Source organism: Bidens hawaiensis, unplaced genomic scaffold (assembly GCF_021521415.1).
Source record: "Bidens hawaiensis isolate Kalapana, Puna unplaced genomic scaffold, B.hawaiensis_p1.1 tig00026938_1, whole genome shotgun sequence".
Taxonomy (NCBI): Eukaryota; Viridiplantae; Streptophyta; class Magnoliopsida; order Asterales; family Asteraceae; genus Bidens; species Bidens hawaiensis.
This window is the reverse complement of record NW_027494350.1, coordinates 79,009-105,414: the sequence shown is the minus strand read 5'-3', so window position 1 is coordinate 105,414 and position 26,406 is coordinate 79,009. Positions and strand designations below refer to the sequence as shown.

General features: G+C 35.4%; 3 protein-coding genes across 3 annotated transcripts; all 3 read left to right on the top strand.

Moving 5' to 3' along the window:
- Positions 1 to 5,399: 5,399 nt before the first annotated feature.
- LOC143574467 (ferruginol synthase-like) lies at positions 5,400 to 9,075 on the top strand. The gene is made up of 2 exons (XM_077059079.1): positions 5,400 to 6,311; positions 8,360 to 9,075. Exons 1-2 carry the CDS (start codon positions 5,436 to 5,438, stop codon positions 8,963 to 8,965), a joined length of 1,482 nt encoding a protein of 493 aa, XP_076915194.1. The 5' UTR covers positions 5,400 to 5,435; the 3' UTR covers positions 8,966 to 9,075.
- Positions 9,076 to 14,802: 5,727 nt separating this feature from the next.
- On the top strand, positions 14,803 to 15,243 carry LOC143574461 (uncharacterized). Its single transcript, XM_077059074.1, has one exon. It carries the CDS (start codon positions 14,803 to 14,805, stop codon positions 15,241 to 15,243), a length of 441 nt encoding a protein of 146 aa, XP_076915189.1.
- Positions 15,244 to 21,788: 6,545 nt separating this feature from the next.
- On the top strand, positions 21,789 to 23,929 carry LOC143574468 (7-ethoxycoumarin O-deethylase-like). Its single transcript, XM_077059080.1, has 2 exons — positions 21,789 to 22,721; positions 23,243 to 23,929. The coding sequence occupies exons 1-2, from the start codon at positions 21,789 to 21,791 to the stop codon at positions 23,855 to 23,857; spliced, it is 1,548 nt and encodes a 515-aa protein (XP_076915195.1). The 3' UTR covers positions 23,858 to 23,929.
- Positions 23,930 to 26,406: the final 2,477 nt, after the last annotated feature.

The following is a 26,406-nucleotide window of genomic DNA, read 5'->3' as shown; positions in this document are numbered from 1 at the left end:
CTAACATTTTCTTCCCTAGCATCAACTTATTTTGACAAAAACCATCATAGAACAATAATTGCTCACATTATTTTAGACGTGAAATATCAACATAAATTTAGATATTATTATATATATTAAATTTCAACTTACTTGACAAAAACTCATGCTTTATTGTTGTACTTCTAGCTAAAAAAGTTGTATAAATAACTGTTTCTATTGTACAAATTGCTTTGTATTCATCTTTCCATCCTCCATGTGTGGCGTTTCTAACCGTCGTTAGCCTCCAGCGGCTGGCGATGGCCCACTGTATGCGTGGGTTTTCATCACTGAAAACCTACAATATGTTTGGAACTTACTGTTTATTAGTTTTAAAGAATAGCATTTTAAAAATGAAAGTTTTAACGTTTGAACTTTTTTTTTAACGGGCAGCTAAGATATATATGTTTGGAACTTTTAACTGACGAAAAAAAAATTAAGATAAAACTTGTACTTTTTATAATATAAACCTATTTTTTTTTTAAAATAACTTCTATAGTTTTTATAAAATAAAACATATTCTATAAAATACATAACATCGTCTGATGTTTTTATATTTTGGAAAATATGTTTTATCTTAAAAAAAAGCACATTAATATGTGTTTTTAAAGTTTCTTTCTTACAAAAATAGTTTTTTTTTTTAAATTGGTTTATTTTTTAAAGTTTTGTAATAATTCATTTCTTTCAAGAGTTAAATAAACCGATATTTATAAAAAGAAACTATTTTTAATATTTTAAAGATTTATAAGAAAAATTATAGTTGATTTTGAAAAAAGTAAGCAAACGTGTTCTAATATTTATATAGCAAATAATGAGTTCTTTTTATCTGGTGAAATATTAACATTCTTTTTGTTCATCGGTTTCCACTAGAACAAGATATTTAATTATTTTAATAGGTTATTTTTAAAAAGCATGTAGTTTTGTGTTGAAAAAAAAAACAAAGAAGCTATTACTCAAAACAATGCTGTTTCTGTGTAAGAATTAAGGCTTCTAATTAAAAAAATTGTTCTTGAAAACTATAATAAATAAAAAATTATAACTTTCAAGAAAAGAGTTAAGTTAGTTAAACTTTAAACAAGTGAATCAAGAACATTGAACATGCATGATCTTGCACAAAACATTTATACGACTCTTTTTATTAATAAAAAACAAAAACGAAAGTACTACTACGAACTAAAAATAAAATTTTGATGTGTTTTTATAACACCTATAATTTTAATCATACTCAAAACTAGAAAACATAATTAATTAAACTAGAGTTATACTTTATTAAATAATAAATTAAAGATAACAACTGTGGTGCTCTTATGCACTCATATGAAATTGTAAATTTATTTCGTTGTGTTTTTGATAGTGTATCTGGATAGCAGCTGACATACTGGGTAGTCACATGTTTCATTTTTGTATCAAAGCCATTTATGGAAAATGTGTGCTTAGTGTTTTCTTTGTTTATATCTTTATGGATTAACTGAATTGTCTTCTAATGAGGTGGATATACATTCAGATGTGTTTGTCACTTCATTTGAAAAGCAGAGATGGTGTAAAGTTACAAGAAAATTATTTCCCTCTTTTGCAACTTTGCAAAAACAGAGGTGCTTAATTACTAAATTGGCCGATGCTACTCTTCTAATGTTATGTTGTGACTTTTATTTGAAATGGTAGGAGGTAATTTAAAACTGTAGCTTACCATCAAACGATTTGCATCAAGTCCTTTGTTCACCCATGTAGAAAATGACAAATAAAAATGTCACTTTTTGACTTTTGAAGCTTGAAGATATATAGATGTTTTGAACTAATAATTAATAGCAACGTCTTTCTTTATTTTTATTATAAAGTGTCTCCAACTAATAATTTCTGTTTTACAAACACAAAATTAGGTTGAAAAAACTCACGGATCTCAAACAAAAAAGCAACATGTTTTTGTTGATAGAAAGTTTTGTGTACATTGGATGCTAGTTGTGATGGATGTTTTGTTTGACTTTAACCTAGCGTATTTGCATGTCATTGAAGACAATATTGAATAACCTAAGATTATGGGTCACTTAGTGATAATTATAATCGTGTTCTCGCATAACATGCTATGAGCTTACCATAATTATAGTCATCACTATTGTGTTGTTTATTGCTGATTTACTTGAATTTGTTAAGGTTTACCCCCCCCCCCCCCCCCCCCCGGGGCAACGCGGGGGTCCTCAATACTAGTTTTTTTTATAAAAGAATGTTGGTGAGTAAAATATATCAATCAATCATACCCAGAGTGGAATCCCATCAATAGCAAAGCTATAAGTAGGGTCTGAAGAGTGTGGGATATAGGCACAACGCACCTCTATCCAATCAGATAGAGATGTGACTTCTAGAGAGACCCTCGGCTCTAAGAAGCATATGTATAAGAGAATACAAGAGGAAATCAAAGTTCAACAATAATATAATTAATAATAGCATGTAGTAAAAATAATAAAACTAATACATGAATAGATAAAAATATATAATATATGCAAAGAAAATAACGTAATGGTGTGTGACAAAAAATAAGGCAAGGAAAAGCCCCTAAGGTATTCCTTTCTCTCTAAAAATACTTGGCATTAATTCTACGTCTTTAAGAATTCATATTCTCAACCATGTCTTCGGAGAGGTTTAGGTCTAGCAAATCATGTCTAATCCTCTTATCTCAAGTCAATTTAGATCGACCTCTACTCCTTCTCGCCTCTATAGTAATGTTTTCTACGGATCTAACATGATAAATTCATTAAAGTATATATTTGGTTAATAAACTATATTTATCAAAATAATACTTATTAAAAAATGTTTATCAAATTGGTGTTATCGACAAACCTTTTGTTTTCTAACTCCTATTATTGGGTAAAACTAAGATATATAAATTAATGTGTCTTTTACTTCTATTAATTTTTAAATAATAAACTTATAAAATAAAAAGTATACCTTTTACTTCTATTTATTTATACAATTATACGATTGTTGTCCATTTCATTTTTTATTTCTTGGTGGTCTTTTTTTATATTTCATCCTAAAAGTATTAACTTACTGTTTATTAGTTTTAAAGAATAGCATTTTAAAAATGAAAGTTTTAACGTTTTAACTTTTTTTTTAACGGGCAGCTAAGATATATATGTTTGGAACTTTTAACTGACGAAAAAAAAATTAAGATAAAACCTTTACTTTTTATAATATAAACCTATTTTTTTTAAAGTAACTTCTATAGTTTTTATAAAATAAAACATATTCTATAAAATACATAACATCGTCTGATGTTTTTATATTTTGGAAAATATGTTTTATCTTAAAAAAAGCACATTAATATGTGTTTTTAAAGTTTCTTTCTTACAAAAATAGTTTTTTTTTTAATTGGTTTATTTTTTAAGTTTTGTAATAATTCATTTCTTTCAAGAGTTAAATAAACCGATATTTATAAAAAGAAACTATTTTTAATATTTTAAAGATTTATAAGAAAAATTATAGTTGATTTTGAAAAAAGTAAGCAAACGTGTTCTAATATTTATATAGCAAATAATGAGTTCTTTTTATCTGGTGAAATATTAACATTTTTTTTGTTCATCGGTTTCCACTAGAACAAGATATTTAATTATTTTAATAGGTTATTTTTAAAAAGCATGTAGTTTTGTGTTGAAAAAAAAACAAAGAAGCTATTACTCAAAATAATGCTGTTTCTGTATAAGAATTAAGGCTTCTAATTAAAAAAATTGTTCTTGAAAACTATAATAAATAAAAAATTATAACTTTCAAGAAAAGAGTTAAGTTAGTTAAACTTTAAACAAGTGAATCAAGAACATTGAACATGCATGATCTTGCACAAAACATTTATACGACTCTTTTTATTAATAAAAAACAAAAACGAAAGTACTACTACGAACTAAAAATAAAATTTTGATGTGTTTATATAACACCTATAATTTTAATCATACTCAAAACTAGAAAACATAATTAATTAAACTAGAGTTATACTTTATTAAATAATAAATTAAAGATAACTTTAACACCAAATACTGGCCTCTGAACTTTGAAACTCCACAAAATCGCCCATTGAGATCTTCCGTATCACATTTATATTTTTCGTATATTCAGATCCTTCAAGTTGATATTGCACCAAGTTTTACACTCTCTCTCAATACCAACTTCCAGTGTTCTCCATGATCTTTTACACCTTTTAACGTTCACACCTCTTGCAACTTGATTATTGGATTTGATCTTTTACACCTTTTAAGTTTGATTGCGGCTGCATTTGTGTATCATTTTGATTGGGAGCTTCCTCATACTATAGAAGAAATGGACATGAGGGATACTTATGGCCTTCAATTGCAAAAGGTAACACCGCTTGTTGCTACTCCTATACCCCTGATCAAATGACTTGAATATGGTGAAAGGGGCTTGCATCTGTGACAAACAAAGTTCGGCTCTTGCTTTTACAAGATTGTTCTAAACTTATAATAAGTAGTATAAGTTGATGGCTAGGATGTGTAACAGTGTATGCTTATAGCAATTGCTTATGTTATAAGTCTTGGATACACTTTAAATAACTTTAAAAAAAATGGATATCCTGCATGTCCCTATTTTATACATATGTTTCTCTATGAAGTCTTGGCTACATTTTGAATTATAAAAAGCATGCATACATCACACATGGTTTCATATATATATATATATATATAAGGGGCGGCTCCAAGAACGCAAAAAAAAAAATTTCAGTCGAAGGCGGAAATTTTTTGGGGTTTAAGTAGAAGTATTTTGTTGGGTTTAAACAATTTAATTTTTATATGAGCTTACTTGGTTATAATTTGGTCTTACATGCATATTACAGGTTGTGAATAGACACTTATGGCCTTACAAACATGCATGTTTCTTCTTTCCAGTTATAAGGTTCTTGTTTTAAGATTTCTGCTGTTTAAAACTGCATTATCTGATTTCAGATTATAAAAATAATATTTGTTTTCTCAATCTCATGACCAACTAGGCAACTAGTATGAATGATCTCATATAATCTTATGAAAAAAGAGTTCTCCAAATATACGTCTAGTCACCAACTCTTTTTTTTTTTGTCAAGAAAAACCAACTAAAAAAATATATAAAAATCGAATTGTTGGGCTCAACGTGGCAATTAATTCTCTCTCTTTTTTTTTCAATAATAATTATAAAACGATAAGAATATAAAAGAAAAACTATAAAGGTGGTTTACTATTAAATTGTTGGTCAAGGATTCGATCCTGATGGTTTGTAAATAAATTTGATTGTTAAATAAAATAGAATAAGTTTTGAATTAATTTTTTTTTGAACGGCGAATAAGTTTTGATATCGTATTTGAAACAGCTTCTAGTTACCTTAACGACTTCTATAAATAGTTGAAGTATAGTCTAGACACAAACTACAATTCTAACAAGAAACAAATGGCTTTCTTACCTCTCATTCTCTCTTCCATAATTTGCTTCTTCTTTCTCCTTCATGTTATCGACCTATACCGGAAAAGACGACTCCCGCCTGGCCCTATCGGCTTCCCCATAATCGGAAACCTACTTGATATAGGACCCAAACCCCATGAGTCCCTAGCCAAGCTCGCCAAGAAACACGGTCCACTTATGACCATCCAACTAGGCAGAATCACCAGTGTGGTGGCATCCACACCCGATGCCGCCAGAGAGATCCTTTTACGCAATGACGAAGCTTGCGCTGGCCGTCCTGTTCCACACGCGGTTACCGCTCTAAAACACCCCGATAAGGCGGTGTTATGGATACCAACAAATGAAACATGGCAGACTATTAGAAAACTTATTAGAATGTGTCTCACTAGCCAAAATAAGCTAGACACACTCATGAATATAAGGGAAAGTGTTGTGGAGGAAGTGTTGGACTTCCTTCGGGTGCGGCAAAAGGCGGATGTAGACGTTGGAGAGCTAGCGTTTGCTGTCGCACTGAACGAGTTTTCTAGGAAGTTTTTTTCTAGGAATGTTATCTCCACCTACGAGCATGATAATATTCATGCGTTCAAGACGGTCGTGGAGACCGCGATGGAGGTGCTAGGGAAGTCTAACATAGCGGACGTGTTTCCTGTATTGAGACCATTTGATCCGCAGAATATAAGGCGGCAGGCCAAGGAGGCGTTTGTCTGGTTGGAAGATATGGTAGAAGGTTTTGTGAATGAGAGATTGAAACATCGAGAGTTGAAGCTTCCTAGGTTTGGTGATGTGTTTGATTCATTGTTGGATTATTGTGATGAGCATATTGAAGATGACTTCAATGTCAACCACATCAAGGCTTTAACTGTGGTAAGTATAATCTATCATTCTATCATCTATAAAGTTTTTATAAAAAAGAGAAAATGATTAAAATGATATTTGACAAACTAAATTCTTTGACTAATACGGTGCTGTGAAATGCTTAATCTTACACGATAAATCCATCAAACTCCGTAGTTTTTTCTAAAAACTAATTTTGGCAAAAACACGTAAAGCCGTCTGCTCTCTTACACATCGTTGAAAACCCTAGGTTCATCGGTTCACGCTGATATACAATTAACAAGGACAATTAGTTTGATGTTTATGTTTTTCTAGGTTTTATCATTGTCTATTGAAATTGATCATCTAATTATGTTTTTCAGACACCAAATGCAACAATTTTAAACTTGAACCATTATTCAATCAGAAATCGTGAACCTTACTTAATGTTATGGCTGAAATCCAATCTTTATCCTAGTTAATTGTTTATCAAACGTGAATTGATGAACCTAGGGTTTGCAACGATGCATAAGAGGGCAGATGACTTTACGTGTTTTTGTCAATTTTAGTTTTTAGAGATTTTTTTAAGAGTTAATGGCCATTTTTGTCCCTGTGGTTTGCTACTTTCACCATTTCAGTCCAAAATTTGTATTTTTGTCAATTTAGTCCTCATAGTTTTAAGTATTAGCCAATTACGTCATATCCGTCTAACGGCATCCAGCTATGTCGTTAGTTTAAGGGTATTTTTGTCTTTCTCCTTATTATTTTGAGCTATTGGTCATTTTCGTCCCTGTGGTTTGATACTTTTGTCAATTCAGTCCAAAGTTTGAAATTTTGTCAGTTTAAGTCAGTTTTTTTTCTATAACCCTAGAGAGCATTATCCAAGCCCAAAACAAGTCTGCATTTACTCTGTCGACAACAATAATCATACCCCCTCCTCTCGTATTTAGTTTCTAGACGGTTCCCAAACTCTCCCCCATGGTGGAATTCAATGGTAAAGTGGTAAAAGCAATTCCGTGAAACCGAATTGTACTGAAAAAACTAAAAATCGTTTCTTTGATGAATGCATAATATTTAGGGTTTAGAGATTAACATATTATAACGAAAATCTGGGTCGTAATCAACTATTATACATTAATCAACAAAACAATTTTAATTTTTTCTGTATAATTCGGTTTCAGGGAATTACCTTGACCACTTTACCATTGAATTCCACCATGGAGTAGATTTTAGGAAATGTCTAGAAACTAAATATAGGGTATAATTACTGTTGTTAACAGAGTAAATGCATACCAGTATTTGAGGTTGCTCGATGGTTTTGGGCTTGAATTATGCTCTTCAGGGTTATAAACAAAAAACATAAAAAATAAAAAAAAAACTGAATTAAACTGAACATTAAATTGACAAGTTTTCAAACTTTGGACTGAATTGGCAAAGATATCAAACCACAAGGATTAAAATGACCATTAACTCAAAATTAAAAGAAGAAAGACAAAAATACCCTTAAACTAACGGCATAGCTGGATGCCGTTAGACGGATGGGACGTAATTGGCTAATATTTAAAATTATGAGGACTAAATTGATAAAATTAAAAATTTTGGACTGAAGTGGCGAGATCCAGCATGAAGACGCAATGTTTACATAATTACTTTATTTGCACACTTCTCGTAATAAAAGTCATTTCCAAAATGTTCGAAAGAAATGTATGAAGTAATAATTTGTAGGGTGCAGTTATTGTACGCTAATGCCTTAGTGTACAATAAGTACGCGAGACGCTAAAAGGCAAAAAACAAAGGCAAAAACCCAAAACGCTCAGAAAACACTCACAAAAAACTAAAACGCTCAGCTAAAAACCTAAAACGCTCATAAAACGCTCAAAAACGGTTTTTCGTGAAAAAAAAAGTGAAAAATTGATTGATTAACCATCCTAAACTGTTTTTTCGGTGAAATAATAATTAAATGGATATGTATTGACGATTCCGAGATGTTGGATGTGATTTCATGGATCGATTTCGTGAAAAAATGGATTCGCGTGCCTATTGTACGTTAAGGCATTAGCGTATTGCATCTTTTCTCATAATTTGTATATGAATTACAGGAACTGTTAATAGCAGGAACCGACACGATTGCCTGCAGTACAACATGGTTAATGTCTGAATTGTTACTCAACCCTCATATGTTTTCAAGAGTTCGTGAAGAAGTGAGCCAAATAGTGGATGAAGATGGAAAGATTGAAGAAGCCAAAACCCTTAACCTGCCCTACTTGCAAGCTGTAATCAAGGAAACATTGCGTCTTCATGCTGGATCTCCCATACTAGCGCCTCATGTAACTCAAACGGAAGTCAAAATTGGCAGTTATGTTATTCCAAAAAACACACAAATTATAGTGAACGGATGGGTGATGGCGCAGGACCCCAAATACTGGGAGAATCCGACGGTGTTTATGCCAGAAAGATTCTTGGAAGATAAGCGTGACTATAAGGGACAAAGTTTGGAGTTCATACCATTTGGATCGGGTCGAAGAAGGTGCCCGGGTATGCCTTTGGCTGAGAGGATGTTAAGTTTGATTGCGGCTGCATTTGTGTATCATTTTGATTGGGAGCTTCCTCATGCTATAGAAGAAATGGACATGAGGGATACTTTTGGCCTTCAATTGCAAAAGGTAACACCGCTTGTTGCTACTCCTATACCCCTGATCAAATGACTTGAATATGGTGAAAGGGGCTTGCATCTGTGACAAACAAAGTTCGGTTCTTGCTTTTACAAGATTGTTCTAAACTTATAATAAGTAGTATAAGTTGATGGCTAGGATGTGTAACAGTGTATGCTTATAGCAATTGCTTATGTTATAAGTCTTGGATACACTTTAAATAACTTTAAAAAAAATGGATATCCTGCATGTCCCTATTTTATACATATGTTTCTCTATGAAGTCTTGGCTACATTTTGAATTATAAAAAGCATGCATACATCACACATGGTTTCATATATATATATATATATATATATATATAAGGGGCGGCTCCAAGAACGCAAAAAAAAAAATTTCAGTCGAAGGCGGAAATTTTTTGGGGTTTAAGTAGAAGTATTTTGTTGGGTTTAAACAATTTAATTTTTATATGAGCTTACTTGGTTATAATTTGGTCTTACATGCATATTACAAGTTGTGAATAGACACTTATGGCCTTACAAACACATATACAACAAACAATTATGCCTAACAACTGATTATTTAACGCGTAAAAACACACAGACACACACACAAATACATAAGCACACACAAAGACATAAAGATTGGCATCATACTTATAAAGATAACTAAGCATTGAATCTATAAATATAAGTTAACATAAGTTACTACATATTACACATTAGTAGTTATACTAAACACCTAATAATTACAGTAATACCATAAAAAAGGGATTCTTAGTTCATCAAAAGTACTACTTATTATAGATTATAAGTACTAATATAACCAAAGAAACCTAAACAACTACTCCAAATGATCATGTCCACTTGTATTGAAGCTAATCGGGTAGATCATGTTCAGCCAGGTGTTCATCAAAATCACAATATCAACGCTCAGGTGGGTCCATGAGAGATAATCCAACACCGCAACTACAATGAACAAGTCGGATCTTGATAACACACCCGAATTCATCATAACTCAAAATTGAAACCCGACTCATACATGAGAAAGTTGGATGTTAGCGTAAATGGCAATTGACCATGCCATTAGGATGATTTGACTACGGTGAGATGAGAGCAACAACGATATGTCGACGATTAAGATGACGGGAGTGTTTTTAGGTTGAATATTATGAACGAAGGTGGGTTATATGGAACTGGCGACGTATTTGTGTGTAAAAATACGATTTCACCCCTGACACTAACGGTGGCAACGCCCGTTAACTAAGGGTTAGTTCCAATTGCATAGAAGAAAAACCACCAAATAGACCGTATCTGCATAAAAACCATCACGAGGCTGAAAGCTGTATTTTTTGTTTCATCACAGGGACCATAACCAAGTAAAAAAAACCTAACATGATACAAATAAAAAATTTGGCCTTAGCTCCTCATTTTTTGGTTTACTATTTAGTATTCATTTTTGTATAAATAATTAAGAGTGTTTGGTGGTTAGTTGGCTCAAGTTCTTTGTGTTAAGTTTCATTTTTGGATTTTGCCCATGTTCGAGGCTGTTTTATGATATGATTATCAAAATTCAATGAGTGCTTTTATTTTATGAAATTTGGTAAGAAATTATTTTATCTAAGATTGGTTTACAAGTTTATTTTTTTGTTTAAAACATGTTTTAATTAAAACATTTTGTATTTGACGATTTAGTGTTGATATAGTCTATACTGACAATTCGCATCTGAAACTCGCGGGTTGTATTCTTTTTTTTTCGGATTCATCATGGACAATTTGATGTTTTAGGGCCTGAATTTACATCGCTCTGCGACCACAATGCACGTTCTTGTTGTTTTTAATGTTGACACCGACCGAATTGATGTTTGTTCACGGCTGCAAAGCGTGGTTTTGTTTTTTTATATATGCTAATTTGTTGGGCATTGACGGAGTAATTTTTTTCCGATTATACCATTAGCCCGGCGCAACGCGCCAGGGGTATTAACTAGTTTTCTTTTAATATTGTAAACCAAAGCCGAATTTTACAAAGTATAATAGGATTACTTTACAAACCAAGATACATCACATGATGGCAGGCCCTTTCGTATTTTAAAACTTATTACCTTATAGAAAAAGATTAATATCCGTTTTTTTAATATATTTTTTTTATTTTATAATAAGCTTTTGTCTTTTTATTTTTAATATTTAAATAACCTATTTTACTTGAATAAAAAATATCTTGTAATAAGAGGACTGATAGCAATGTTCTTTACGGTGAGGAATGAAATATTTTACTTTTATTGAGATATGTGTTTTTTTTTAATTTGATGAAATATTTTATTAAGTTTGTACTTTTTTTATATTAGTGAAGTAATTTAGGTTTTTTATCAAGTATTTTTTATGTTTCATTTTAATTTAGAAAATAATTGATTACAAAAATTTTAAAAGTATCTAATTATTTGATAATGATTAAAGGGACATGAAAAGATTGTAAAAATATCTAATGATTGAAAGGGCTCGTAAAAGTTTGTGTTTTGTTTGGGAAATAGTACATGATAAGTTTTTGTGGCATACATTTTTAAATATCTAATGATTGTACGTGTCTTATCGTGTATTGTTATACACGATATATCAGCCTTAGTTTTTTTAATCAAAAGTCAAAGTTTAACTATAAAGATTCAATTCTATGAAATTTCAGTTAGGGGTGTATGGTGAGGTTCAGTGAGCTTTTGACTTAAAACTGAATCAAAACCAAAGTTGCGGTTTTTTGATTATTTTAAAACGAGTAAAGTGTCATTTTTGTTCTTGTGGTTTGGCAATTAATGCGAATTTAGTCTAAAAAAATTAATTTTTGCATATGGACCCTCCACGTTTCCCAGTTCTTGCCAATTACATCCAAATCACTAACCCCGTTAAATTTATTCCTTAAGTCAGATGTAGACATGTCTTTTCACTCTTTCTTTATTATAAGGCCATGGGGTATACTCTAACCCATACATAGGTTAAAGTGACATGGCACTTTAAAGATGGATTAAACCACTCCCCACTTGTGTTAAGTGTGTTAAAATGGCCCATGGGTTATGCTTTTAACGGGTTAAAAGGAACAATATGCATTAATTATGTATTAATTACTAATTGATTTGTTATAATTATGTGTTAAATGAAGGTTAACCCATTTCCTTTGAATGACATAAAGTGAAAGAGAAAAAATTGAGTGATGTGAAGCTTATGTGGAATTAAGATGGGTTAGAGTATACCTCATAGCCTAATACTTATCTTAGTGAATTGCGGTTTTCGTCCTTTTGGTTTGTCCAAATCTGCGATCCTAGTCCAATAGTTCAAGTTTGCAATTTTTGTCCTTGTAGTTTTATTTCACTTGCAATTAAACCGGAATTTATTAACCTCGTTAAGTCTGGTCGTTAACCCATTTGCTTGCCCCTCATGTGACGATCAGTTTTGTCGTTTTTCTCCCAAAATAAACCTCAGTCCTAATTCGCAACCTCTCTCACGTGAGGGGCTGAGGTGTATTTGAGGAAAAAAGATAAAAAGAAGGAACAAAACTGCCCCTTACGTGAAGGGCACATTAATGGGTTTAACGATCAGACTTAACGAGATAAGGAATTCGGGTTTAATTGCTTGTGAAATGAAACCATAGGGAAGAAAATTGTAAATTTGAAATTACTTGACTAAAACCGCATATTTGGACAAACCAGAGGGACGAAACCGCAGTTCACTGAAATAAGTATTATAATAAAGAAAGAGTGAAAATACATGTCTACCTCCTGACTTAACGATTAAATTTAATCAGGTTAGTGATTTGAATGTAATTGGTAAGAACTGGGAAACGTGTAGGGTTCATATGCAAAAAATAACTTTTTTGGACTAAATTCGCATTATTTGTCAAACCATAAGGACGAATATGACACTTTACTCTTTTAAAACCATTTGGTTTCGGATTTTTTGGTTTTTGGTTTACGGGTTTGATTCGGTGTCCCACCAAACCCTGATAGCACTTAAATGAGTTATAACATTTATTTAATTGTGAAACCCTTTCATTATCGAACAATAATTCCCGCCTATCACGAGTTTCACCAAACCCGAATAGCCCTTAAACAGGTTACAACAACTCATTTATTGAAACTCTTTTATCTTTGTTGTCGGTCTATCTTCTCCAACACCATTGAACTTCCGGTTACCACCCACCATCGTCAACATCCCCTCTCATGCATCAGCCACTATCGTCATCTACATATCAACCACCCATTCTTTATTGGGTTCCTCATGAATCGTCGAATAAACACCGGTTAGTTGGCCATCGGTTCAGATCGATCTGGTCAGCCCCCCCCCCCCCTACCTCTTTTATGTATAAAACCTTATTATGGTTAACATGTTTTTATCTTCATCACTTATATCATCACCACCACGCCAACCTTGATTCCATGCCTATAATGGTTGTTATTGGTAGCAGATTACTAATATACTATGCTATCTTAATTTATAAAATAAAGCACGTCTCATTTAGTTTTTAATATTAATTTTCTCTAATAGAAACCTAGGTTAAACGTTCGTCCATTTAAAATTTAAGTGATTAGTTCATGAATATAAACGAATGTAAACGAACATAATTGAACAAACGTAAACGAACAAAAATAAACATGTATGAACAATTAAACGTAAACAAACATAGGTAAATATACATAAACACGCTTAATTATGAACACGAACGAACAAATATAAAACATTAAGTAGATGGTTCATTTAATATTTCATTAAAATAAACATAAACGAACATAACAATACATAAATGTAGGGGTGTTTAGGAAATCTGAAAGAAACCGAAATCCTAACCGAGACTGAAACCTGAATAATTCGATCCGAATAACGAATTCGGATTCAGATTGGATTCGGATAGGGATTTAAAAAAAATTCTGATAGTTCGGATTATTCGGCCGAATAATCCGTACAAATAACATGTGATTTAATTATTTTGAATTTTGGCTTTATTTTTATATGTGTGCTAGAATTATGATGGATCATGGATTTAATTCAATTTTGTTTGAATTTGACTTATATTTGTGTATATTTTATTTTAATTTTCAGGTTTTGTAATTTATTTAATTAGACGATTGTTTGAATGTTTACAATAGGGTCTATTTCGGGCTATTCGGATTTATTTCGATTATCCGAATACATTCGAAATTAATTCGGATCAGATACGAACACCCCTAAATCTGATCGGATCGGTTCAAATTTCGGATAGGGACATAAAATTTTCAAATTCGAACCGAATAATCTCTTATCCAATTCGATGAACACCAATACATAAATGGATCTAAATAGGTCCAAGTATTATAAACTTCCTTACAATAAATTAAGTTATAATTTAAAATATATATATTCACAATATTCGAAATGACAAATGTAAAAAATTTGTAAAAGAATTGTAATGCGGGGGCTCAAAGCTAATATATAGACTTGATGTGTAACTCGAAAACCCACTTAAGTTGAGAAAACTCTTAAAAATCATTGTAACAGTTAAATTTTTATAACATAATGTAATATATTATTATCATCACTTAGATAAAAATAACCACAAAAATATTTTAGTTTACATGTGGGTTACGCTATGTGCGTGTATTAGAGAACATATTTTGTATAAATAAGATGGCATGATTATCTCCTAAAGATGATTTGTAAAATCATTGCCTAAATTATATATTGTACGATGTATATATGATAGACGGATGAATGAAAGACGCATGCAGTTAGTTTACCAAAAATCTAATTCTATCATGGTATCATTCCTTTGAACAACAAACCCTAGCGCCGCTACTCATCCTCTCCGGCTCTGTTCTTCTTCCTTCGATCCTCAACCTGTGTACTTTCATCCTCCCTTCATAGTTATACACTTCAATGGCCACCATGCACACTACTCTAACCGTGAATAACATCCGCACCTTAACCCAGCTCACCCTAGACCTTGAAAACGGTGAGTATGCATCTTGGGTTGAACTATTCACAATATACTGCACGGTTTTCGAAGTACTGGATCACATCTTCCCAACGGCGGACTCATCTTCATCCTCTTCTACCGCCGACAAAGACAAGCAAAAAGATAAAGATCCTGCACCACTTGCTTCTTGGACTCGTTTGGATGCCGTGGTTAAGCAATGGATCTACGGCACGATATCTCGCAACCTTCTAATGAACGTGATCAAACCGAAAGCTACCGCAAAAGAGACATGGGACACCATTGCTCACTTGTTTCAAGACAGCCAGGCTTCTCGAGCAATAGCCTTGAAAACTCGCTTCGCCAACACTAAACTTGAGTCGTTTCCCAACATATCCGCCTAATGCCAAGAGCTAAAGGTAATATCCGATCAGTTAGCTAATTTCGTGGCACCTATTTCCGATGCCGATTTAGTGTTACAGTTGATTTCCGGTCTCACCCACACTGAATATGATGCAATCGGTATGTTTATTAGTCAAACCGTCACACTGCCCACCTTCTCCCAGGCTAGATCTAGACTCACACAAGAAGAAACAAGGCGGGCTGGATATTCTTCTAACTCGGTTGCGGGTACAACCTTACTCACCACCATAAACAACTCGGCTCGTGAAACGTCTAACCGTGGCTCTCCTGGTTCGATGTATGAAAATCGTGGGTCCGCTGACACATTCCAACGCGGCCGAGGTCGTGGACGATCTCGTGGTCGAAGTTATTCGGGTCAAAGCAACCCTCCTGGCCTCCCTGCTCAAGGAACATACTACTCTACACCTAACAATCCATGGGGGTATCATACACCATACAACAGCATACACACTCCACCACCTCCTCACCCAACTGTAGCCACAACCAATCGCCCTCCCTTCAACTCTGGGCATAATTCACAATCTGGAATACTAGGCCCAGCACCCCAAGCCCACTATAACTCCCTACCACAACAAACACCACAACAGTATCCAACACCTCCGTATGTTCCTAACACCCTTGAGCAAGCCTTCCAAACCATGACTTTGAACCCGGATCTACAATGGAATCTTGACTCTGGTGCAACAAACCACATGACCAACACAACAGGTACTCTCTCTTCTTTTTTCAATAATAGCATTCCTAATAATATTGTCGTGGGAAACGGGTTCCAAATCCCCATTCTAGGGACGGGCTATACCAAACTCAATACCACATTTAAACCCTTACATGTCAACAACATTCTTTACGCACCTAATCTAATTAAAAACCTCTTATATGTTTGTCGCCTTACTACTGACAATATGATTTCTATTGAATTTGACCCATTTGGTTTTCTTGTGAATGACTACCAAACGCGGATCCCTATCCTCCGCAGCAATAGTACTGGCGACCTATACCCGCTTTCACTCTCTACCGACACCAAATTCACAAGTCCAACAGCCTTTGCTGCTCTCTCTCAAGACCTCTGGCACAAAACACTTGGGCATCCTGGAATTTCCCTTTGGCAACATTTGAATAAACAAAACTTTATTTCTGTTACCAAACCATCTATTAAACGTATTTGTCAGTCGTGTGGTTTTGGTAAACATGTTAAGTTACCTTTTTATGATTCATTATCAATTACACATCTTCCATTTGATATATTGCACAGTGATTTATGGACGTCTCCGGTGCTTAGCACCGGTGACCACCGCTATTATATATTGTTTCTTGATGACTTAACAAATTATCTATGGACTTTTCCACTTACCAATAAATCACAAGTGTTCTCAATTTTTCTAATTTTTCATAAGTTTATACTTACCCAATTTAATGCTCACATTAAAACTTTCCAATGTGACAATGACACCGAATACAATAATAAATCATTCCATGATTTTTGTGCCCAACACGAAATGTCATTTCGTTTCTCATGTCCCCACACTTCTTCTCAAAACGGTAGGCGGAAAGAAAAATTCACTCCACCAACAACATCATCCGTACACTCTTAACACATGCTTCCGTTCCCGCCAATTTTTGGCATCATGCTCTTCAACTCGCTACTTATCTCATCAATATCCTACCTAGCAAAACTAAACAAAACCATACCCCCACCTCACTACTATACCACACTTATCCCATTTACTCTCATCTTCGCACCTTTGGGTGTCTTTGCTACCCGCTTCTTCCATCTACCTCCATTAACAAACTCCAAAATCGTTCCTCTCCTTGTGTCTTTCTTGGATATCCCGCTAACCATGGAGGATACAAATGCTATGAACTATCCACACGTAAAATTATCTTATCTCGCCACGTCGTGTTTGACGAAACTATTTTTCCTTTTGCTTCCTTACAAACTCCTCCTCCTTCATATGATTTTCTACATTCGAATCTTTCGTCCGACACATCTCGGGTGTTTTGGACGTCCCCAACCCCACCTCCCAATCTAAACTCCACCACTCAAAACTCTCCAAACCTCAACTCATTCGAAACAACAAATCACTATTCATTGTCCTCACCCCCCTCATCTCCAACGGCCCAACACTCCTCCACTCAACTCACGGCCCAAACACCACCCTCACATACCACAACCTAGACCCCATCTAAACCATCCCCTACTACTACTACTACTACTACTACTACTACTACTACTACTACTACACAAACTCATCCCATTTCACCACCCTCCACTCCGACACACACCACCACCACACCCGACACCACCACGGTGACCAACACATCTCGCACCACTACCTCTACCCACAACTCACCGCCGCCTCCCCCTAACCGGACCATGACCACCCGCGGCATGTCCGGAATTTTAAAACCAAAAACAATATTCAATCTTCACACTCATACCACACTCGAACCACTTCCTCGCAACCCTATTGATGCCTTAGCCAGTCCTATTTGGACCCGGGCCATGACTGATGAATTCAATGCTCTTATTGAAAATGAGACATGGGAGTTGGTACCTCGTTTACCAGACATGAATGTTATTCGGTGTATGTGGATATTTAAACACAAAACTAAATCAGATGGTACACTTGAACGATATAAGGCCCGTCTTGTGTGTGATGGAAGGTCTCAACAGGTGGGTGTCGATTGTGACGAGACATTCAGTCCGGTTGTAAAACCGGCGACCATCCGTTTGGTTTTATCCGTTGCCCTATTTCATGGGTGGGATATAAGTTAGTTGGACGTTAAAAATGTGTTTTTACATGGGAATCTATCTGAAACCGTTTTTATGCATCAACCTATGGGCTTTAGAAACCCCCACTTGCCTCATCACGTGTGTCGCCTGAAAAAATCGCTATATGGTCTAAAGCAGACACCTCGGGCTTGGTATCAACGGTTTACAGATTACGTGACTACTTTAGGGTTTCGTCATAGTTTGTGTGATCACTCACTATTTATCTATACTCATGGCCGTGACACTGCTTATTTATTATTATATGTTGACAACATCATTCTCACAACCTCGTCGGCATCTCTGAAAGAAAGTATCGTATCACGGCTTTCCGGTGAATTTGCAATGAAGGATCTTGGACCTTTAAGTTATTTTTTGGGCCTTTCAGTGTCTCGGGATTTCAATGGAATGTTTCTTTCCCAATCTACATATGCCATGGAGATCCTTCAACGAGCTAATATGGCACAGTGTAACCCCGCACACACACCCGTCGACACTACAGGTAAACTTAGTGCCGACGCCGGCACTTTACTTACAGATCCGACCATGTATAGACGATTAGCAGGTGCCTTACAATACTTGACCTTTACACGGCCTGATATCTCCTACGCTGTGCAACAAGTTTGCATGCACATGCATGCACCATGTACTGATCATTTGCACGCTCTTCGAAGGATTTTAAGGTATGTGAAAGGTACTATATCCAAAGGTCTTACATGCATCGTAGTCAGATTTCGACCTTAGTTTCGTACACTGATGCTGATTGGACCGGGTGCCCGGACACCCGTAGATCTATTTCTGGATATTGTGTCTATCTAGAAGACAACCTAATCTCCTGGTCATCGAAAAGACAATCCACAATTTCTCGTTCTAGTGTCGAGGCAGAGTATCGCGGGGTTGCTAATGTTGTGGCTGAACTTTGTTGAATTCGCAATCTACTTCTTGAACTAGGACGCCCTCCGTCTCGGGCATCATTGGTTTATTGTGATAATGTCAGCGCCATTTATCTTTCAGGAGGGGGTACATGCTATGTTTAAGAAGGCGGCCTTTAAACGGATGTATGAAAGTCTAGAAACAAAAGAGGGGGAACATGCTATGTTTAAGATTGCCAAAGCCAGGGAGCGTAGAAGGCAAGATCTAGGACCGGTGAAGTTCATAAAGGATACAGATGGGCATGTACTGGTCAAGGAGCAGGACATCAAGCTAAGATGGTAAACCTACTTCCACAATCTTTTTAACAATGGGAGAGCTTTCCAAGAAGAACATGACAACATAAACTTTCAACGACAACAATCGAATAACTGCTACTGCCGACGGATCACACGAGAAGAGGTGAAGGATGCTCTTAGGAGGATGGGAAGGTCTAAGGCGGTTGGCCCAGACAACATACCCATCGAGGTGTGGAAGTGTCTCGGGGAGGAAGGAGTCATGTGGTTAACTACTCTATTCAATAGTATTCTCAAATCAGGTAAGATGCCAGACCAGTGGAGGAGCAGCGTTGTAGTTCCTATCTATAAGAACAAAGGAGACGCCCAATGTTGTGGTAACTACCGAGTAATCAAACTACTAAGTCATACTATGAAGCTATGGGAAAGAGTGATTGAGGGTAGACTTACACGAGAAACTCGGGTTACGGTCAACCAATTTGGCTTCATGCCGGGGCGTTCCACCACAGAGGCAATACACCTTATAAGAAGATTAATGGAAAAGTATAGGGAGAAGAAGCGTGATCTACATATGGTGTTTATTGACCTAGAAAAGGCCTACGACAGTGTGCCACGACAGGTGCTCTGGGAGTGCTTGGAGGGTAGAAGAGTGCCCAGGAAATACATAGAGATAATTATGGATATGTATACCAGGAGTGAAACAAGTGTCCGTGCGCCAGTGGGGGATACTGATTTCTTTCCTGTAGAGGTAGGTCTTCACCAGGGGTCAGCGTTGAGCCCGTTTCTTTTTGCAGTAGTCTTGGATGAGTTGTCAAAGTCGATTCAGGGGACTCTCCCGTGGTGCATGATGTTCGCAGACGATATTGTGTTACTTGCTGAGAAAAAACAAGATCTAAACATGAGGCTTGAGGAGTGGCGAACAACCTTAGAGACAAAAGGTTTAAAGATTAGCCGATCTAAGACGGAGTACCTCCACTGTGATTTTGGTGGGATAAACGACAATGAAGACGCACAGATCACAATTGAAGGGCAGGTGGTCCCGCAGGTAACGAAGTTCAAGTATTTATGATCATTTGTACAGAGCGATGGGGAATTAGACAGTGATGTGACCCACCGAGTTCAGGTAGGATGGTGTAGATGGAAAGCAGCCACAGGTATATTGTGCGACAAGAGTTTCCCGACTAAACTAAAGGGAAAATTCTATAGGGTGGCAGTTAGACCTGCAATGCTATATGGAACAGATTGTTGGGCCATCAAGAAGGCACAAGTGCGGAAGATGGAGGTAGCAGAAATGAGAATGCTACGTTGGATGTGTGGGCACACAAGGCTAGACCGAATAAGAAACGTTGTGTTTCGCGAGAGATTAGGGGTGGCGAACATAGCAGACAAGATAAGAGAGTGGAGATTGAGATGGTTTGGACATGTAAAGAGAAGACAGACGACGAATCCTGTTAGATCCGTAGAAAACATTACTATAGAGGGGAGGAGGGGTAGAGGATGACCGAAATTGACTTGGGATGAGAGGATTAGGCATGATTTGATAGACCTAAACCTCTCCGAGGACATGGTTGAGGATAGGAATTCGTGGAGAAGTAGAATTAAAGTTAAGGATTTTTAGAGAGAATTGAATACCTTAGGGCTTAGATTTAACTTATTTATGTCACATACCATAATGGTATTTCCCTTACATATATTATTATTATTATTATTATTATTATTATTATTATTATTATTATTATTATAATTATTATTAGCTTTTATATAGCTGTTAAACTGTGATCTTATTATTAATATTATTATAATTAGTAGTAGTTTTTATATAACTGTTAAACTTTGATTTCCTTTATTTTGCTTCATACACATGTACTTAGAGCCGAGGGTCTCTCTGGAAGCCACCTCTTTATTCCTTTGGATAGAGGTACGGTGTGCCTACATCCCACCCTCCCCAGACCCTACTTATAGCTTTGCTGTCGGTGGGATTTTACTGGGCATGATTGATTGATTGATTGATTTATCTTTCAGGTAACCCGGTTCAGCATCAACGCACAAAGCATATTGAAATAGACATCCATTTTGTTAGAGAAAAAGTTCAAACAGGTCAGATCCGAGTTTTACACGTCCCTTCGCGTCATCAGTTTGCTGATATTTTCACCAAGGGATTACCGCGCACCTTGTTTGAAGATTTTCGAGACAGTCTAAGCATCCGTGATCCTCCCGCTTAGACTGCGGGGGTATATTAGAGAACATATTTTGTATAAATAAGATGGCATGATTATCTCCTAAAATTATTTGTAAAATCATTACCTAAATTATATATTGTACGATGTATATATGTTAGACGGATGAATGAAAGACGCATGCAGTTAGTTTACCAAAAATCTAATTCTATCAGCGTACAACATTTGATTATTACATGTTTTTGCGCGTGCTAGATGTGTAACAATCAAAATGTTGCACATTGCTCATATATAACCTATTTTTTTTATTTTTATTTCACGTGATGATAATAAAATATATTGCATCGTGTTAAAAAAATAAGAATAAATAAATATTGTTTGTTGAACTAATTTTCAATTGGCTATGTATGCACATGTTCACTTACCATTGCATCATTCTTGTTATACCAATAAAGATAAAAGAAACAATGGAGCTTCTTCCTTTGATTCTTTCCACCATCATATTTTTCTTCTTCCTACATGGAATCGATCTTTACCGAAAAAGAAGACTCCCTCCCGGCCCGGTTGGCCTTCCCATCATCGGAAGCCTCCTCGAAATTGGACCAAAACCCCATGAATCCCTAGCCAAACTCGCACATAAATACGGTCCATTTATGACCATCCGACTAGGCAGCATCACCAGCATAGTGGCATCTACACCCGACGCTGCTAGAGAAGTCCTTCAACACAAAGACGAGGCTTGCTCAGGCCGTCTCATCCCAGACGCTGCCACCGCTTTAAATTACCAAGAAACTGCAATCCTTTGGATGTCACCTAATAACGAGACATGGCGAGCCATGAGAAAAGCCCTTAACATGTATCTCACCAACAAACAAAAACTAGACAGCCTTAGTGACCTAAGGCAAAATGTGGTGAATGAAACTCTAGACTTCCTTAGGGAGTCCGGGCGAAAAGAAGTACTCGTGGACATTGGAAAACTTGCGTTTACGGTCGCACTCAACCAGATGTCGAACACGTTTCTTTGGCAGAATTTGATCACCAGCTACGAGTCTAATAATATCAATGGGTTCAGGACGGCTGTTGAGACAGTGATGGAAGTGCTTGGGAAGTTTAACATAGCCGACATATTTCCTATGTTGAAACCCTTGGACCCACAGAACATACGAAGACATGCTAAGGAGGCTTTTAACTGGATGGATGAAATGGTAGATGGTTTTGTAAGTGAGAGACTAAAACACCGAGAGTCAGAACTTCCTAGGTTTGGTGATATGTTGGATTCACTTTTGGACTACAGTCTAGAGAATGAATCCAAGTTCAACCTTAAACACGTCAAGGCTTTAATTGTGGTAAACCCTTAATTATATTTATATGTTCAATATAGAAAAAACTAAAAATTTAATTATAGTATATAGTTTACTTATGAAAAATAAACGAAAACATGATGATGATGACATGAAAAAATATTTGGGTGAAGGATGTAGATGTTTGTGCCAGGTTACTTGGCACATTTATGGGTGAAAAACATCTTTACAGTCTACACATAGATGATCTAATACATAAAATCTAATAAAATTATAATGAAATGTATATTATGCAATTTCAGTAATGAAAGCTATCAATGGCTCAAAAGACTCACGATAATTCCCTTAATTAAAACCAAAGGTTCTAACAACAAAGGTTTTTTTCAATAAACTTAATCAAAAACTAAACAACCTTGTATCCTTATTTAAACTAACTACATGAAAACGATAAACTAGGAAACAAATAAGATAAAATAGAAAGTTGAAATTCAAACAAATAATAAAAGAATTTGCATATGATGATCCTAAGAACAACTTTAATTAAAACTAGTTGCTTTAAAATATAGGATCTGTTTATAGCAGGAACGGACACAGTTTCAGTCACAGTAACATGGGCAATGACTGAATTGTTGCTTAATCCTGACGTGTTACTAAAACTCCGTGAAGAAGTTAACCATATAGTTGGACAAGATGGAAAAGTACAAGAAGCAAACATACTTAGTTTGCCATACTTGCATGCTGTCATCAATGAAACAATGCGACTTCACGCACCGGCACCTCTATTGGCACCACACAAAACTATGACCGAGGTTAAATTCGGAAACTATATTGTACCCGCCGACACTCAAATATTTGTGAATTCATGGGCCATTTCAAGGGACCCGAGATATTGGGAAAACCCTTTGTTGTTTATGCCAGAAAGGTTCTTGACAAACAAGATTGATTACAAGGGGCAAGATTTCGAATTTTTACCGTTCGGGTCGGGCAGAAGGAGATGTCCCGGAATGGCTTTGGGTCATAGGATGACAAGTTTGATACTTGCATCGTTTGTGTATTATTTTGATTGGAAGCTTCCACATGCAAAAGATGAGATGAATATGAATGAAGTTTTTGGTCTCTCACTACAGAAGGCGACACCACTTATTGCTATGCCTATACCCGTACCGGTACCCCTCAAATAACATGACGATTTCCAATGTTAATGTCCTACGATTGTTGTTGTGGCTAAAGATATGTTTTTATTGAAGAAGTTACTATGAACGTTTGTAACATTGTCTAAAGTGTTAATTGTTGAATTTGGGGGAAAGAAAATGAGAGACAGTGCTACCTAATCGACATAGATGCGAGTTACGGATAATGTTTATGTCCTCATACAATTATATGTCAAGTTTCAGTTGCGCGTCTAGCACTAGTAACCAATGATGCATTCAACGTCGGTTACTTGTCTGACGCTGGTATCACGTTTGACGCCGATTATTGTAGGGCTAATATTCTATTTTAGTATTAGGATTGTGTATGTCTTTATATTTGCTAATAGTTTGTATATTATGTATATCAGTACGTTTATTTTGTAAGACGAAATGTAAAAGTTTGAGAAATGATGACTATATAAAATGGCCACTTAACTCATTTCTCCAACAACTCTACACAACTTCTTGGAAATAAAGAGAGTTTTCTCTCACCAAACACCTCCACCACCTACCTAACTTTCTATCTTTCTTTCTTTTGTTTATACAAACTAAGATCCGAGATCCGAGTGTTGTTAGTGATTTTCGCAGCTAACAACACGGATTGATCCAATTAAAGTTGTTAGGTCCATCCAAAGAGGACCTACAATTATGAGTCTGACACTAGTAATCAGGAATGCGTCTAACGTTGGTTATGTTGCCTGCATTGACCGACGTTGATTCTGTGTTCGGAGCTGTTATGTTTCCGACATTGGTAATCAGCATTGGCGAAGCTTAGACAAGTTCGTTGGGGGGGGGAATAAACGAGAGGGGCGGGCTCAAATTTTTAGTCAAAACATGTACAAATTTCGTTCAAAAAGCGGTTAAATTTACACTACTGCGTAAAAATGCAGGTGGCCCTCACTAAGCTTCTTACTTGGTAATTAGTTATGTGTCCGATGTCCGTTACATTGGATATCCGATTACCATACTTTGAAATTCCTATATACACCTCTCTTGTTCTACTAACACAATCAAGAATTCCCGAATGAACACAATCAAGAATTCCCGAATGCATGCATAATTGTATTACTATAAGCGCAAAAAACCCATAGATGAAATAATGATATCACATGTGCAGATAACTATCATTGAGTTCTCAAGCGATCAAACTTAAAAGTTCCTTCAAGTCTTTGTTTTATTTAGTTATATAAGTTATCTATAAACTCAACTGAATTAATGGGCAATAACAATTAAGTAAAAGTAAAATTAAGTAAAATAACTAGCTAATTTCTAGTTACATCAATCATTTTCCAATAACTATTTTTATGCAAATAAATAGATGAAACAATGATATCACAGACAGATGCATAACATTTAGGTTTATTGGATTTTAGTAATCCTTGTTGCATGATATTGGCCGATAATAATCCATATTCATTTTATCGTCACTGGTGGTCCCAAATTAAAAAAAGTTGGCCTCCAGTGGTCCCCCGTTAAAAGTGACTTAACGGCGTTATACTTTTTTCTGATTTTTAAACTAACGTTTTAGGGCTTTTGATGTAAACTTAGTTCGAAACGGTGCTCCAAAACGACGAAATAATGCTTCAATTCGAGTGTATGAACTTACAATTAACAAAAATCAAGCCATCTGGATCACCGTTTCAAGCTAATTTTTACATAAATCGATTCGTATCCTCCTTCCGATCAAAAGCCCTAAAACATTAGTTTGAAAATCAGAAAAAAAAATATAACTGTTATTAAGTCATTTTTAACGGATGACCACTAGATGCCAACTTTTTTAAATTTAGGACCGCTAGTAAGTTATCATATTAACCTATAATAGTTATAATAAGTTATCGTATAATAGTTGATGAAAGAATTGTTATTCTGTATGAGTCTTGTGTACGTATGAGTCAAAACTATTTATATAAGTTATCTATCCAAATCATACGGTTCCAGACCATGCTTTTTTTATCTCTTTGTAAATAATTTGGAGACCAATGCATATGAGTCAGGACCTACAAGTAGAGATGGCCAAAAAAACCGGTTGGGGAACCGGTTTACCGGTTTAAACCGGAAACCGGTTTTTACGAAAACCGGTTTGACCGGTTTACAAACCGCCGGTTCGTATATCGGTTACAAGTTCTAGAGAAAAAACCGGTTACTGAACCGGTTATGGAAAAAACCGGTTAATTTTAAAACCGGTTATTATGAAAAAAACCGGTTATTAACCGGTTATTTTAAAAAAAAAACCGGTTAATTAAAAAAACCGGTTCTAACCGGTTTCTAAACCGGTCCTAACCGGTTAGACCGGTCCTAGTTTTGCACCAAAAAAACCGGTTAATAAACCGGTCCGGTTATTTAAAAACCGGTTTTTTTCCAGGCCAAGAAAAACCGGTCCGGTTATTAACCGAACCGGTTTTTTTAAAAAAACCGATTTGTGCACCTCTACCTACAAGCAAAACTTTATGCATACTGCCATCATATGCTTTATTAGTTGATTGATCTCTCTAGAGCATGAAACACCACCTACACATAAGATGCTAATTTTAATTATATCT